This window comes from Lepidochelys olivacea (assembly GCF_965140295.1).
Source record: "Lepidochelys olivacea isolate rLepOli2 genome assembly, chromosome: 14".
NCBI classification, from domain to species: domain Eukaryota; kingdom Metazoa; phylum Chordata; order Testudines; family Cheloniidae; genus Lepidochelys; species Lepidochelys olivacea.
The window spans coordinates 26131627-26148750 of record NC_140424.1 but is presented as its reverse complement, the minus strand read 5'-3'; the positions used below and the strand labels follow the sequence as shown (position 1 = coordinate 26148750).

Here is a 17124-nt window from a genome sequence, read left to right as displayed (position 1 = left end):
CAAAAAGGGAGTGTGAAAACCTGTCAAAATTTATATGATGATGACAGACATGGAGGTCTTTACATTGTTTCCTTTCAGACACTCAAGGTTCCTCTTTATTGTTTTGGCTCATGTTGCTCAAATAGTTTAATAATCACAGGAATCTCATTGCAGTAACTTATTTTTCATCCATAAAATCTCCTCTTTTCTCCTAGACTGTGAAAGCACTAAACCACTTAAAAGAAAACTTGAAAATCATTCACAGAGGTAAGTTCGTAGGTTTCTCTTCTGCAAAGGAATTATCAATTATTTTTCCTCTTAACTACAAAAAATTAATTTCGCATAATTTCATGGTTAGTCCCTATTTTAAGTGAAAGTATAATTGTGGATGATCATTAAAATTAGTTTTATAAATATATCAAATAAATACTTTAAATTCGTAGTATTTTGTTTGGGATGGTTTCAGTCATTTTTCCATTCTCCCTTGACATCTGAAGTGCGTAAGTGCAGATAATGAGAACATACATCTATACAGAGTTCCTTTCCCAAGACTGGGGAGGCTGCAGCGGCACCACGCACTCTCCTTCGGGAAGGGGCGGAGCTGGGGGCTAGCCTCCCCCTGCCAGCGGTTCACACGCCGGCCAATTGCTCTGGCCTGCGGGGCCCCACAAAGTGCGGGGCCCGGAATGATCTCCCCGATTGGCCGTACCCTTGGGATGGCTCTGCCTGGGGCCGAGAACTATTCCCCATGGGACTCTACTGAAAACACATCTGTTCAGTGATGATTCCCTCTTTACAGTTACATTTTGAGACCTACCAGTCTGCCTGTTTTTAATACATTTAATGTATGCTCTGTTAATTTTGTATCATTCCAGTTTTTTAATCAAAATGTCACGTGGTAATAAATCTAACACTTTACTGCAATCTAAGTATATTACATCAAAGGGAAGGTGGGTGAGATCATATCTTTTATTATCATCGACGTCTGTGGTGAAAGAGACAACCCTTCGAGCTAACACAGAACCCAGCTTGTCTCTTTAATATCATGGGCAAACAATAATGGAAGATATATTACATCAACTATGTTACCTTTATCAACCAAACTTGTAATCTCATTTAAAAAATCATAAACCTCTGTTGACTGGCATTAATTATATTACCATCTAATACTTTATTAATTGAGCCATATCATCTGCTTCATTATCTTGCCCAGGATCAATGCCTGGCTGACAGGCTTATAATTAGCAGGCTCATCCTGTTACGCTTTTTCACATTGGCACAGGATTAGCTTTCTTCCAGTCCTCTGGAACTACCCCAGTGTACCAAGTCTATATCACCAAGACCCTCTGGCCATACCCTTGTCTTTATGTCTCTAGTAAAGGGAAGTGGTGTCAGCCTAGCTCAGAAGTTCTCAACTTTTCTTCACCTGGGACCCCAAACTAGCCACAGTATTTTTGTCATGACTTCAATCCCTGCAGTGCTATGGAGTCACTACAAGAAAGCATGGGTGGAGTTGGGAAAGTACTGGTGCTGTTTCTTTCACTCCCCTTTCTAGTCCTGACTGCACTGTGCTCTGTTCTAGGGGCGTGCTAATTCAGTAAGGCAAGGAGTCAAAGTCTGAGTAGCAAAGGCCAATGGTTAATTTAGCACATGCAGGCAGGAGGTTGAAGCTGCATTAGGGGTGGAGTACTGCAGCAGCAGAAGCGAAGAGGAGAAGAACTTGCCCTTCCTGCCCTTTTCCTTACTTCCCCTGGGTCCTAGCGCTCAGCTGAGGGCCCCAGCCTCTTGTCTTGGGACCCCCAGACCTAGATGTTGGGACAGGAGGGTCCTTGAGGAATCGCGATCTCAGGAGAGTCGTTCTGTCAGCTCGGAGGAATTGAGAGCAGACACATGGCTGATTCATTAAAGGCAGTTGTTCTGTATTACTAAAGGCGAGAATGGTCTCAGGGGGAGTGGGAGGGAGGGAGGATGCTGCCAGAGGGACCTCTCTTCATCTTCCCAGAAACCTCGAGGAGTCAGCTAAGGCAGACTTAGGAGCCCAGGCCCATGCTGTAGGGCTTGTTTATAGAAGTGACTAGCCAGTTTCTGGGAACATCTTCCATTGGAAAAGCCACTGTCCTGATACGGTGACCACACCACTAGTATTTCTCACTTCCCCTTCATCTGCTTCGGAAGGGCTTTAAAAAGTCCACAGTCGTAGTCTATGGACATTCTAAATATGGAGAAAATCTGTCTTGTATACTCATGGCGTATGTGAAGTGCTATGAATGAGAGCCATGGAGCAGTGGGTTTAGAACTGATTTCATACAAACACATCTCCAGTAGTTAGTGGGATGTGTCATTTCCACACTAATCTGTGCTTTTCCTTTGTAAGTAAGGTACCATGGCAATCCAGTCTTAGCTGGGTGGTTTCTGTACATAGATCTGCTATCTCTGTGTCTAATGCCATTTGAATCATTGTCAGAACATTGGAAGCTTTCTAAACTGCGTAAATTGAGTGCCACAGTTCGCTGTGTGTCTGAGAATTGATACCGTAGGTCTCTTCTGGGGACAGTGCATAGCTGAAAAGAGCCTGAGTTTGTGCATTCACTGTAAAAGATTCTAATGGCTGTGGTCTCTGATGAGAAGAGCCTGTGTAATGGATAGATCAAATTGTTTCATGTTTCTGTTTTTTCTCAGGGTGGTGTTATGGAGGCAGAGTTCAGGTCATGTGAGTGACTTTAACTACGCCATTGCATACTTTCAAATGTTTGTGGGAGGTTGTAGAGAGGAACTTTCATGTTGCATTTCCCAAGGTTTCTAACCTTTCCTTTCCGGTCGATGGGGTCTCCTTCTGATCCCTTCCCTCAGATGGCTCTTCCAAATCATTCTCCACCATAATACCTGCGCAGAGAGCCTGAAAACGGTTTCTTACCACTATCTGCATTGTGGATACACGGTTTCTCCTCTTTCTTCTTCTGGAGGTCACATGCTGCCAATTTTCTTCCCCGTTCTGCACTGCCCTCTCTGATTCTTCAGCATGCTGTGCCTGCAGTACCAAACGCTGACTTCTATCCAAAAATCTTCCTTTTTTTGTCTGTTGCAACACAGGATTGATACTTGGGTCTTTAGTCCTTTAACCTTCTCCTCCAATATGGAAACCAGCTTGCACTTCGTACAGACAAAGTTTCTTCTGTCCTCTGGGAGAAAGACAAACATGGCACATCCTGTGCAAGTCACAACAACTGATCACTCACTATCCATAATATCTCCCTTCTAAGAGCCTCTGCAGATGTTGTATTTACTGATCACAGAAGCCTGAAAGGCAAAAAAAAGCTCTGTGGGAACTCCCCCCCCAGGCAAACTCCCTCTGTTTGCCTGTCCTCTGTTCGTGGCTTAGTATTGTCCTAGTATTGTGTGACAAACCAGCTTCTGCGTGGGGCTCATAGTGTTGACCTTACTTGGCTACTGTGGTAAAAACTGCCTGAACCTTTTCCCCAGTAGGAATTTACAGTGAGATACAGTGTGTTAGTTGACTGAGTGACTTGAGGCCCTTCTCTCAATTTGATGGCATTTCTCAGTATGTTTGTTTGTCTATCTGAAACACAGATGACCCATCTGTAAGCAACAAATGTTTTCAATTTCAAAATGCCGGAGATGTTTTACCTGCATTGCAGAATTGCACTGGGGAAGCTGTAGCTGGCACATGAGAAAACAGACCCTGCCCCAAGGAGCTTACACGCTAGTTGAGACCCACCTGGAAGAGACCAGTTTCACAGAGCACACCAGGGGCTGTGTAGGGATCTCACAGAGGTCACTGTTGGAAGGGGTGAGCTCTGGGGAGGGATGTGAAGTAGTGGGAGGTCCTGTGACACATGGGAAGAGGGGAAACTGTTCCACTCAGAAGGGGAGGCATGGGAGGCAGTGTGAAGGTGATGGGGAGAAGGCTACAAAGGGGGAGGTTGGGGGGAGGCTGGGACTGAGCGAGGGGAGAGCAGGAGAAGGTACAGGTGACAGGGGAACTGTACAAGTCCTTGCAGAGAAGGAGAAGCCTGACTTTGATGCAGGAGGCACAGGGAGGGCAGTGCAGAGAGCTGGAGAAGTGAGTGACCTGAGCAGAGTAACAGGGCAGGAAGAGAATTTGAGCAGCCCTTTGGCTGGGCTGCGGGAGCGTGAGTCCAGGGAGAAAGTGTCTGTGGGAGTCCAGAGGAGAGATGACCAAGGCAGGGAGCAGGATTTTAGAGTGGGAGCGGGGCAGGGATGAAGAACAGTGGCAGCCTGGGTATGTGGGGGAGTAAAAGGCAAAATGGAGGCAGCAAGTCTTGGGTGGTGGGAAAGGCAGGGACTGAGTGGGGATGGGAAGGGGTCAGGGCAGCAGGGCTGCTGCTCATTGTGGGTACACCTACACTGGAGCTGGACGTGTAATTTCCAGTTTGATTAGACATACACACACTAGCTTTGAATGAGCTTACGCAGTAAAAATAGAAGTGTAATCACAGTGGCATGGGCTAGCTGCCCATCTGAGACCCTGGGTATGTGCCGCTGTGGCTACATTGCTATTTTAGTACACAAGCTTGATCAAAGCTGGCATGGGTATGTCTCTCTGAGCTGGCAGTCACAGCCCCAGTTGTCATGGAGACACCCTCTCTGGGAGTGTACCGCTCAGCCTGTGTGGGCTGTGTACACTTGTACACTTGCTTGTACACCCTCTTGTACACTTGCAGTCAAAAACCCCAGGTGTGGCCTGCCACAACCTTAGATGCCACTAAACACAGTTTTGTTTGCTAATTAAGAGCCAAACACAGTGGCTAATGAGGCTTCTTCAGAAAGAACTTCAGAACCAGGACAGTCTCTGTATCTCCTCCTACTTTCCCAGCCAATGCTCCCAAAATAAACTGCCAGATATCTCTGTGATGGGGCTATGAGGCAGTGATAGATAGTATGTTTCGGAAATATGTGATGACATCACCATTGAACATAAATGTTAAAGAGGAAGAGTTGACACCAAGTGTTCAACCTTAGCTCTGATTTTCTGATGTCTGTGTCTGTCACTGCGCAACCACATGGCTTTTGAAATGGAGATCTCCATCCACGACTTAACCTGTTTCTTTCTTTCTTTCACTCACAGACATCAAACCTTCTAATATTCTTCTGGACAGAAATGGGAATATTAAACTCTGTGACTTTGGCATTAGTGGACAACTCGTGGACTCCATCGCCAAAACAAGAGATGCTGGGTGCAGACCATACATGGCAGTAAGTGGGATCTGACAGTGTTGTCGAGGGGGCTGGGATGGGCACAGGATATGGAGCCTTTTGCCTTCTAGCTCAGGCTAAAGTGAGGCCCAGCTCACAAGTGGTTCCCACCCATTGGCTGAGTTGTGCCTTAGTTGAGTTCCCCAGAGGCAGGCATTCACATACCAAAAATAACAACTGCAAATCTAGAACGATCTGTCCTGCTGGCAGCCTCAACAGGGACACCAAGGACAAAACAGGCCACAGAGACTGGGCTCTCCTCTGACCCTGGAGATGAGAGTCAAAGCACATCTGCCGGGGGTCTGAGCAGCGCTTACACAGCTGCTGTCTGGGCTGTTGTTCTGGGACAAAGCGAGAACTTCATGCTCCAGCATCTTCGACCAGGACCAGATTTTCATGCGAAAATGAACAGCATGGCACAGAGAAGGAAACTCAGGAGGAAGTGGTTTTGTGTCTATAATGGTCCTGTTTTTGTGAGGTATTGTCAGAATTAATAGAAAGCAAAATCTTTCATAAGTATTGTGATTCAGTCAAACGGCCAAATTTCCAAATTGTACCCGGAAGATACAATTCTGGGGAGCAGCCGAATGGAAATTGCTTCATCTGTGTAGCAGGTTTTGAAGAGTCACTTCATTCCACTATTGTGATTTTCAAAGCAGTCAGTGGGATTTAGGGGCATTTTCCATTCCCTGGGCTGCTCTGAAAATCTCAATCCATATTTTTATTTGTGCTATGGGTTTGAGGGCTGGTTATGTTCATAGCTATTGCTTTTCTGAGATGAATGTAACACAGCCCAAGGGTCACACAGAACTTTGCCTGCTTGTCTTTAAGCATTTTGAAAAAGCTCTTTCTTTAAATCTCTTCTTCTGAGTGAGTCTGAAGGCAAGGTTTTACATACAGTAGTGACTGAGGATTACACTGAAAGGAGATTGTCTCAGCCAATCAGAATGCAGGGCTGTTCCTGATCCAAGTTATTTACCACCCAACTATTCGTCTCCCCTTCCTGGCTATTTATAAATCTCTTGAATGACACCATTGCTAGTATTGATCCCTGCAGTACATTCCATTATTAAACCCTGTCCACAGTGATATTGGCCATCACTGCTACTTTTGATTCCATACTGCAACCTTTCACCTCATTGAATCCCAGTGGGCTTCACACTGTGCTTTCTTGTACCTTAACAGTCATTCTTTGTCTAAATTAATTGTTTCCACTCGTTTATCCTCTTCCACTGTTTTAACTATCTCTTGGCATTCTGCACAGGTCACTGCTACCGAAGTTGTGCTGGTTTGTCCCTCTCATTTTATACATGTCTAGCTGTTCTATAACTTGTTCTGTAATTATTTTCTCGTCTCTTTTTTGTTACGTTTAAGTGAGGCTCAATGGGCTTTTTTCACTTTTAAAGGTGGGTACAATGTTAGCGTAATCCAGGCCTCTGGTTTGGTCACTCTTGTTAAAGATATAAGGCATGTTTGTTGTCTCTCTGCTGCCTCAGTTCCTTTATAACTTATGCACAGCTGGATGAATGCCTACTCCTTCTCTCTCCTCACTGTGTGTGTTGGGAAGGATTCACATACATCTCTGTGTTCTCTGTCTACCTCTCCAGGATCAGGTCCTGACTGCAGTTGCACATTTGTTGACTTTTTAAATGAGAAAAAATGATTGACTATAGTTTGTGTTGTTAAGAACTTTCATGTGGTATGTAATTTGGGGGAGAGGCCAGCATGCTGGCATTGGGTGTGGCGTGCTGGCACCTTTCTTGTATTCACTTGGTTCAATGACATTTAGCTGGGGGAAAATGGGCATGTAATGGAAACTTCAGGAATTTGGGCTGCACAGCCAACTTTCTGCATGATGGTGGAGGTGGGTTTACAGCCAGGCTCCCTAGCCTAGGTAGAGTTCAGGATCTGTGAGTGTTTCTGTAATCAAGCCTGTATTTCAGGGACTTGTAAATGGGAGCGGGTGTGCCAGCTCAAATGTCATTCTTTTTTCCTTTTGGAAGGTAATTTAATGTAGAGCAACTGCAAGGCACTAGACTGCATCTCTGGAGACTGATGTCCTATAGATGTCTACTAAGTGGGTACCACAAGGGCCACAGCAACATAAGCTTTCCCCAGAGGGGCCCTTTCTGAAGGTGGGAAGATGTTAGTTTCCACTTCCCACTCAGTCCTTGGTTCCTCTGCCAATTGTGGCCATTTTTGTGTTGTGGGAACCTGACCACGGGCGGGGGAGGGAAGGACTGACACAATCCTACGCATTGGAGCAAGGCCCCTGAAGAGCCAATGGACATAACAACACCGGATGACTACTGACGTTGACTGCCTGTGAGGCAGTGCTTTAGTGAGCAAGACTCCCTGTCACATTATTAACCAAAGACACTTGTTTTTTAAATGAAATTGTAGAGGATTTAGGCTCTAAGGGCTAGATCCTCCTGTGGTGTCAGCCAGCCTAGTAGGTCCACTGAAATTAGCAGAGATACATTGATTTACACCATCAGAGGATCTGTGTCTTGAGTTTCCAGTGCTGAAAAGGATTCTTTGCTTCTGTCTCTTTGGCTTTCCATGTGGCCAATGTATTGAAATGGAAAATACACTCTTGCCACGAGCAGAAACGTGTGTTTTGTTCATACTTCTAGAAGAAAACCACATAGGAAATGCAAAACAAAGGAACAGTGGGCATCCAAATAGAGACCTTTGAGGTTGCAGAGTTGAGACTTCATCTAGAGTTCAGTTTGCAGCATGTTTCCATGAGTAGTGCATCAAGGTGGGCTGAGCTAAGAGCCCCCCATCACCGCCAGGCCTCTTGGCGTCACTCTGCCTTTATCCGTCAAGCTTCCCAGTGCTGGGTCTCCCTTTCCTCTCGCTCTCATCTTTTGGTAACCCATCCCCCTTGATATCTGGGGAGACCCCAGTGGTGTGTCTCCTCAGATACCTTGAGTCACTGTGCAAATTGCTCTGTTTACATGTGCCCAGGAGAGCTCTCTTTGGCCTCCCCTCCTGGGGCATTCATTGTCTTTCCCCTTGGAGTATTAAAATGAGCCCTATTCTCTTGTCAGTCAGAGCAGAGCGCAGGGGTGTCTGGGTCCTTCAACCTGGGATAAAAAGGTCAAGGGACCACAATCAGTGCTTGGGGAAGAGTATCTGTCTGGATTAGCTCCCTTTGTGCCCCTCAGGCACCAGTCTCTCTGAGGGATTGCCCTGGTGTAGAGAGGCGGGGCCAGCCTAGCCAGTTAATACACCACCTTCCCCATGAGTCCTGACTCACAGGTCAGGTTAGGGTGTAGTTGCACTACACTGTATGTGGTCCCTAGGGCATCACTGCCAGATGGTGCAAATTAAAGTAGTACCCAGGCAGCTGTAGTCTATGCGTGGGCTGGAACTGGAACAGTTTGGCTTTCTGTCACTCCACTTTTTCCTGCCCTTTCAGGAGCTGTGTGAAGGGAAACTGTTCTTTGCTAGTGGCTTCCCTAGGTTCGAGCTCCTGACCTGCTCACCCTGGGATTCCCAGCCTGACAGGGAGGCAGGCGATGGAGCAGCCGGACTTCTCTCCTCCCACACCAGTGATGCAGCAGGCCTCAGGAAAAGAACAGCAGCTGCTCAGAGCGCTCTGGGCTCACTCTGGAACTGCTCCTGGGGTTTCAGAGAGACTTTTCCTGTTGATTTGTCCCCTTTGAGGACTGCAGTTTAGAGTCTTGAGGGCCACAGGTTCAAAACCCCATTCTTAAAGGGAACAAAGACATAGTTTTCTTAATTCCAGTGAAACAATCCTATAGCAATCCTATATCAAGCATGAATTCCTGACAGACTGATCCAGTCATCACACTTCTGTTGAGAGGAAGGGTGTTTGACACCTGAGTTAAGGTGGTGTTCTTTTCTTGTTGCAAAGCCATCAAGGTCAGGGGACGTGCAAGGGGATAGCTGCACAGCAGCAGATTCTGCAACAAGAGGGCAGGTGTAGCAATGTGAGAGGGAACGACCTGGCTGGGAGTGTGTATACAAAGCTGATTTTCGGCAGTTGGATGTTGTATCTGAGACTTATCACATGCCTTTTGCATTTGCCAGCTAGTCTGCACTATTAGGGAGTGAAGACACCCAGACACTGCAGTGCAAGGTGCATTGCAGAAATATCTCTGAGAGATAAATGAGACTAGGATTCACTACCTCTGTCTGCTGCAACTCATTTCTCCCCCAACAAGGAAAATCTTCCTGACCACATGGAAGCTCTGTCACTGCATTCAAATAGCTAACACTGTGGGTATGACAGAGTTCAGCACAAGCACTGAAAGGAGGAATTCCTAAGACTAGTAACAATGCAGCTATTGTACTGTGCTTCACATGAATCTCCATGTGCATGTATGTGGGAGAGACTTCATGGTGTCTGAGCTCTGTGATCCATTTGTACAGACAGAGTAGCAGCATTGGCTGCAGTGAGCCTCTGTATTTGATCTGTAGCAGCTTCACACTCCTGATCTGATGACCAGGTTCTCTTTGGGCTCAGTTGTTCACTTAACAGAGCAGTCAGGCTGTTTCTTGATCGTACATCATACAGTTAAATCTCCTCAGATGCTTTTGAATTAAATGATTGTTATTTCTCTGAAGTTGGGCAGCCAGAAATAGCTTTATGATTAAGTAAATGTGTTTTAGTAGGAACTAAGACACGTGCAAATAGCCTCAGGGGGAGACATCCCAGTCCGAGTATCATGGCATGGTTCCATGTGTCTGACACAAGCAGCGTAGAGAATAACTCAAGAGATTCCTGAGCTCTGAGCAAACCCTTTCTGCCAAAGGCATGCTGGTGATGTCACTCGCATACTTCAGTGGTTTAGGCTGAGAACATACCTCTGCTTACTCATTCATAAGCTAAAAATGTTGATGAGGTTAGCCCAGTGTGGGACCTCTCCTGTCTAAACTTAGCTCATTACATCACTTGGTGCACAGTCCACACTGAACTGCTTCCACTGCAGACAGTTAGGGCACGTCTGCGCTTCAGTTGCCCCACATCTCTCTTTCTGGGGAAGAAAGCAGGAACGTTGTTTCCATCCTGTACATTTAGACACTTGACTATGGAGAGAATTTATACAAAACGAGCAAGACCTGTGACCAGCCACATTTGTGAGCAGGACATTCAGCCCAAAGTGCCTTATCACTTAGGGCAAGATGTGAGCTTTGCAGAGAAAAGACATTTCTGTCACTGGGAGTCAGATGCAGAGTGTTTAAAAATTGGCTCCTAGGGTCAGCTGCTCTACAAAGGCACTGCAAGTCAATAAACAGAGCCTGTGTTATTACATGAATAGGAAGTATAGAGTTCTGATATGGTTCACTTTTCTTTTACGTGAATTAAGGCAGGGAAACAACACTTTTCTTTTACGTGAATTAAGGTAGGGAGGGAAAGCTAGGGCTGTCCGCAGGCTGCTCTAACCTGCTACTCGGGCTTCTCTGCCTCCTGCCTGCCCCAGCATCAGGGAGGTGCAAAGCCTCCCCTTTGGTCCCTGTACTCACTCAGGAACCCAAGGTGCTATAGAGTGCTATCCACGATCGGAATGATCATCCACAACTTTTCTCTAGGTGGTTACAAACTGTGATGAAGTCACCTCTTAACTTTCTCTTGGATAAGGTAAATAGTCTGAGCTTCTGAAGTCTCTCTCTGTAAGGCAGGCTTTCCAGATCTCAAATCGTTCTTGTGGCTCTGTTCTGAATCCTTTCCAGTTTTCCAACATCTTTTTGTAGTGTGGACATGGGTAGTAGGCATAGAGACCTTGGTAAAGTCACCGTCCTCACCAAAGATTTTCCTGCTGGGGTTAGTTCAAGGCTCATGGGCCTCTGTGAGGTCCTCACCCCACGGAAGCCTTCTTGCTGGATGACGTGAAGGGACGCAAGGCTCCAGGAAGTCACCGCCTCAGCACAGCCCTAGGTACTGGGCTAACATAGCTCTGTGAAGTCATTGGCTCATCACAGCTCTGTCTGCTGGGCTAATGTGTCATTAGTGGCCATGGCTGCGACAATGTCAGTGCCACACCATAATCTGGCTTGCTGGGCAGCTGTCCAGCACTCAGGGCTCTGTAAAGGATAGCTAGCTCAGGTAACGTGAAGGTATACAGCTCTCTTAAACTTTCGCTTACTGCTTAAACTTCTCTTTGATAAGCTAAAAAGATCAAGCTCCTAACGTCTCTCACTCATGTGGGTTTTCCAGACATAGAATAATTCGTAAAAAGAAAAGGAGGACTTGTGGCACCTTAGAGACTAACCAATTTATTAGAGCATAAGCTTTCGTGAGCTACAGCTCACTTCCTCAGATGCATCTGAGGAAGTGAGCTGTAGCTCACGAAAGCTTATGCTCTAATAAATTGGTTAGTCTCTAAGGTGCCACAAGTCCTCCTTTTCTTTTTGCGAATACAGACTAACATGGCTGCTACTCTGAAACCTGTCAGAATAATTCGTGTGGCTCTTTCCTGAACCCTTTCCAACTGTTAAACTTCTTTTTTAAAATATGCACACTAGAATTAGACACAGTATCTGGCAGTGGTCTCACCAGTGCCATATACAGAGGTGATACTGTCTCCCTACTCCAACTAAATATTCCCTTGTTTATACATCCAAGAACCGCATTAGCTCTCATAGCCACAGCATTGCATAGGGATCTCATGTTCAGTTATTCACCATGACTCTTAAGTCCCTTTCAGAGTCCGTGCTCTCCACAGTACAGTCCCCCATCCTGACCTACATGTTGTGGAGGTACGGTGACAGAGAACAAGTGTGAAAATTCGGGATGGGTGGGGGGCCCTGGCAGGAGATTGGTGCCTGGATGTCCATAGGGAGGCAGCCGTGCCTGCCCGAGACAGTAACATAGGCACCAAGGGAACTTTTACTGCAAAGTCGTAGGCGCCAAGTGAGTTTAGGCACCTACAAGATTCAGCTGGAGCTTTGTGCTTTGCAGTGGTCCCAAAAGCAGGACTTCAGCACCTAAAACAGAATCAAAGGTGCCTAGCTCCTTTTGTGCACCCAAGCCTTGGAGGGTATGTCTACCCTGCAATTAAACGCACTCAGGCTCACATGTTTGCACTCAGGCTCACATGGCTCAGGCTGCAGGGCTGTAAAATTGCAGAGTAGACATTTTGGCTTGGGCTGGAGCTCAGGCTCTGGGACCCCGAGAAGGGGGAGAGTCCCAGAGCGCAGCTCTAGCCTGAGCCTGATCATCTATACCACAATTAAAGAGCCCTGTAACCTGAGCCCCGCAAGCCTGAGGCAGCTGACATGGGCCATCTGTGGGTGTTTAATTGTAGTAAAGTCATACCCAGAGTCCAAGTCCCATTGGCTTCCGGTGAGTCCTAGGCTCCTAAGTGCCTAGCTCACTTCTGAAAATGGAGCTTAGGCTCCTAAGTCACTTAGTTGCTTTTGAAGTTTCAGCCTTTACTTCTTGTAGCAGTGAGTTCAACAGGTTAGTTGTATTTCACCTGAAATATATTTCTTATTATCAGTATGACATTTGATGCTTTTCAATTTCATTTAATATCCCCTTGCTTTTGTATTTTGAGATCAAAGCAGTCCCAGTCTTTTCAGGCTCTTTTCCTATAGAAGTCTTTCCAGGCCAGTAAATCATTTTCTTCTCCTGTCATTGGACCCCTCCCTCTGCTTCTTCTGCAGTCTTTTTGAAATGGAGTGAATAGAACTGAGTGATGCTTGTTACTTCTGGGGGAATTCTGTGCCAAACAATTTAAAAATTCTAAGCACAATATTTTAAAATTCTGCAAATTTTGTTTGTCAAATAAAACAATATAATCATGCCAGTTTAAATTATTTTGGTAATTATTTGAAAATACCTGTCAGCAACTATGTCTGTAACAATACAGACAACAAAAAAGATTCCCCAAGGAGCAGAGAGCTAAGGAAACCCCTATGACAACTCAGTTCCTGTTTTTCTGTTATGGTTTTGTTGGGCGCCTCAGTCTGGCTGTGTCACGCATACCAGCTGGGCACATCTTGGGGGAAAACTCTGCCCCTCCAGTCTTTTAGTTGATTCTCGTTTTTTTACTCTGCCCCCATAGGGTTACTATATAGAGGTTCCCAAATAGAGGACACTGCTGGGAGCAGGAGGAGCTGGAGGGAGGTATAGTTGGGGATGACTGGAGGGGTGTGTGTGTACTGGGAGGGATATTTTGGGGATGCTGGAGGGGGTATTTGGGGCCCCCCTGGCCCAGACACCTGCACACCCTCCCCCAGAGCCCAGCCGTGGGGCACCCCCGACCCAGATGCCCACAACCCCTCCCCCCAGAGCCCAGCTGCAGGGCCAGACACCTGCACTCCCCACACCCCCAAGCCCAGGGATCGAGACGAAGAGACAGCCTGATGCTGGATCTCAGGCTTGTATTCAATTTCCTGCACACTGTCTCCTTCCTTCAAGGCCTGCTGGGAAGTTTAGCTGTTGGAAACCCTCCAGCTCCTTTTCCCCCTGGCAGTGTCCTGTATTAGCAAGCTGGGGAGCCTGGCTCTGTGGGTCCAGCAGCCTCTAGTGGTAGCCAGCTGCTCTGCAGCACCAATTATGTGGCGGGGGGAAATGAAATTCTGTGCAGAACATTAATTCTGCACAAATTCTGCATTGTGCAGTAGCACAGAATTCCCCCAGGAGTAGCTTGTGTACGGTTGGCTATGAAACTGGCGTGCCTTAACCTTATCAGCCAAATGAGGCATTGGCTCAGGGGAACTTGGAACCGAGCACAAGAATCAACATGATGGCATACTTTGGATTTACGTAAAGGCATTGATCTGCCCACAGTGACACCCAGGTGTCTTCCCAGTAAGAAGAACCCAGTAAGGTGTATGATTAGTGAAAATTCTTCCTTCCAGCATGAATTATGCTGCCTTTGTCAACACTGAATTTCACCTACACTCGTCCTGCTGTCACCCAACATTGTTAGGTCCCTCTGAAGTTCCTAGCTGTCTGTTCTAGTCCTAATCTACTGAAATAATATTGCGCTGTCTACTGATTTTGCCAGTTCACTGCTCCCTACTTTTCCAGATCATTAATAAATAATAAACTTTGCTTTGGGGGCACCTACTCCCTACTCTGTGTAGTCTTCAGTTCTTATAAAAGAAAGTTTTATGTGAGAAGTTTCTTACGGGAACAATGCATGGCTCAGCTTTAAAATAGTCCAGTATAAGGATGTTGCATTTGCATGAAGAGTGGGTGCTAGCATTTTTCCTAGACATCCTGGCTAAACAACACAGTAATTTCCAAAACTAGTTATTTATGGTCCTAAAAACTGTATAATCCTGCCGTCTGCATGTACAGCAATATCGTCCCCTCCCTTTCTGTGGCTTCAGTCGGCAATCCTTGCAGGAGCTGAGTCATTTGGACAGTGGCAAATGCATATCTTCAGTAGTTTCCCTGAAATCCCTGGAATGATGCTGTGATACAAGTGATAAAGCCATGTTAATGGGTAATTCCCAGGGGTCCCTAAATACTTTTATCTTGACAGGTTTCAGAGTAGCAACCGTGTTAGTCTGTATCCACAAAAAGAACAGGAGTACTTGTGGCACCTTAGTTAGTTTTTTGGTCTCTAAGGTGCCACAAGTACTCCTTTTTGTCTTGACAGTTTCTAAACAGATAAACATTTAGTACAGGATCGGCTGTTAAAATAACAGCATAATGGCCTAGCACTCAGGCAGATTGGAGGTTGGTGTCCCATCTGTGTTAGAGTACAGCAGAGGTCTTGGAACCATTCAGATTGGTGTTTACACCAGGAGAATCCATACTATGGCTTACTGCCAAATAAAGTGCAGATAATTGTACACCTAGACATACAGCAAGTCCCACAAACAGCTGTGTCCTGCAGGACTACAGTTTTGGTATGCAGTGCTTCATTTTGATCTGATCATCTGTGAGAATCAGGGAAATCCCCAGCCTTCAGTCTGAGCTGATTTCAGCCATGTGCTAAATGTCTCTGAGAGGGCAGAGGAGGGAGTATCCCAGGGAGGGAGAGAGCTTGCATCTCACATCCATCTGGTCCTGTTTTTACAAGGAAAGAAGGGTTAAAATGTGCCATTCGCTTACAGATCTGCTCCTGCTTTTAAATGAGTACATGTTAGATCTTTATGGTGACTTCCCTTGCATTTACTGTCTGTCAATTTACAATAGCTGGTGGGTTAGGAAGAGAGGTGAGTTTTTTGTGCTTTATAAAAAGATTGTTGAATTTACAGTATATGCAGTGTAATGTTCCTTGACTGTGTAACCACTAAGAATCAGAAGAACTCATGTTTTGAGGACTGCACTTTCCAATAATATGTCTTAATTGCATAGTTATGTGCAACAAACCAACACTTCGTAGAGAGGTGTCTGTAACTTTGCAGCTGGGTTACACATACAGATGCATGTGTTTATATAGGCACTTGGTCCTGGGAGGAAGTGGGGGTTGAAGAGGGAGCAACAGCTCTGCTAGTTTTGAAGACAGAATGCTGGTCCCTCTTCTGCTTAAAGGAAGACTGTCAAATGGCACCAAGGTCTCATTTCAGAAGATATTCCCATATTTGGTGTATCCAAACCCTCCTTCTTTACAGTGTCCATTGGTTGACCTCTGCCTCTGCCTTTTCATTTCTTCACTCGCGTTTGGCATTGGAAGGATCTCTATGAAGTCATCAGTGTTGTCTTCAGCTTTTTTTCTGGGTCCCTGGAGTGTAACTGCATTGAATCTTATTTCATTGGGAGTCCATATGGGGATTTCCCAGAATCTTTTATCATCCTTATTGAGACACAATTAATTTTGGCCATTTGACAGCAGTCTTCCATCCAGTTTTCTCTGTAACTGTGCCACAGATATGTAGGTCCAAATCACTCACTCATTAGAGTAACGTGTGATCTCTTTCTTTCCAGGAGGCTCCTTTTTGGTGTAAGTCTCTTCCATGGCTGTTTGCTTCTCTGTCCTGTAGGGAGAAGAATGTCTATGACTTCATCACTGTTTCTCTTCTGCTCTTCTTTGATGCCACATTCTTTCATCTTCTAGCTGTTGATTGCAGTTTCAATTTTCCGTGTCTCTCTGAATCTCTTGGGCTAATGTTCCTGATCAGTTGGAAATACCTTCTTGATAAAGTTTTGCTTCCTTTGTATCTTTCAGAGACTTTTACTTCTGATCAGGCCTCTCCATGTTTTCCTCCAGTGCAGGGAGCAACTTGAGTTGATATTCTTCATGCACCTGATTTATAAGAAGGAGGATTGTATGCTCTATATCAGTCTACCTTGGGTGCTCCAATAGCTGTTCTTTTAAAGAGTTTTTGCTTCTCACATGGGAATGTCTTCTCATGTGTTGGAACATGTAAGTGTCGAGATGCTCTGCTCTGCTCTGCCAAGGACTCATCTCTGTGCAGAGGCCTGTTCATTAGTTATTGAGATTTTTGGATGATCTCTGTTAATTAGTTCCTTCCTCCCCTAATCATCATATTACAGTATGCACCTTACTCCTGCTTAGCTCCAGACTCCCTCTTTGTGTTTTTTCTTGCTCTGTCATGCACTCTTCATCTCTCAGCTTTAGAATTCGGAGGTATAAAATGATTCAGTAAAAGAACTTACTTTTCTCGTGACCGTTTCTGAAAGAAGAGGTTAGTTTTGTGTTTGTTTTTCTCCATTTTTTGGAAAAGGAATGAAGAATGATATGAGCAATTTGTGCCTTCCAGTCTAATTTCTTTCCTCAGTAAAATAATGGAACAAATATTAAGAGACAAAAATCATTAAATGTACAGATAATAATGGAGCCATGAGCCATAAGCAGCATGATTTTATGAAGAACTAATATGGACAAACTTGATTCCCTCTTGACTGAATTTCAAAAGAATGGATGAAGGGCTGGTGGTCAATACACCAGAGTTAGATATTAGTAAAGCATTTCACAGGGTGCCTCATAGAAACTTAATTGAAAAATTCAT

At 45.4% G+C, this 17124-nt stretch overlaps 1 protein-coding gene across 11 annotated transcripts in view; it reads left to right on the top strand.

Annotated features, from left to right (window-relative positions):
- Positions 1–17124, top strand: part of MAP2K4 (mitogen-activated protein kinase kinase 4) — a 172054-nt gene that overhangs the window by 131976 nt on the left and 22954 nt on the right. For all 11 annotated transcript variants that reach the window (XM_084647523.1, XM_084647525.1, XM_084647521.1 and 8 more), the window contains 2 exons: positions 195–246; positions 5087–5214. In XM_084647523.1, the coding sequence (XP_084503649.1) occupies positions 195–246; positions 5087–5214 (180 nt within the window). The remainder of the gene's footprint in view (positions 1–194; positions 247–5086; positions 5215–17124) is intronic.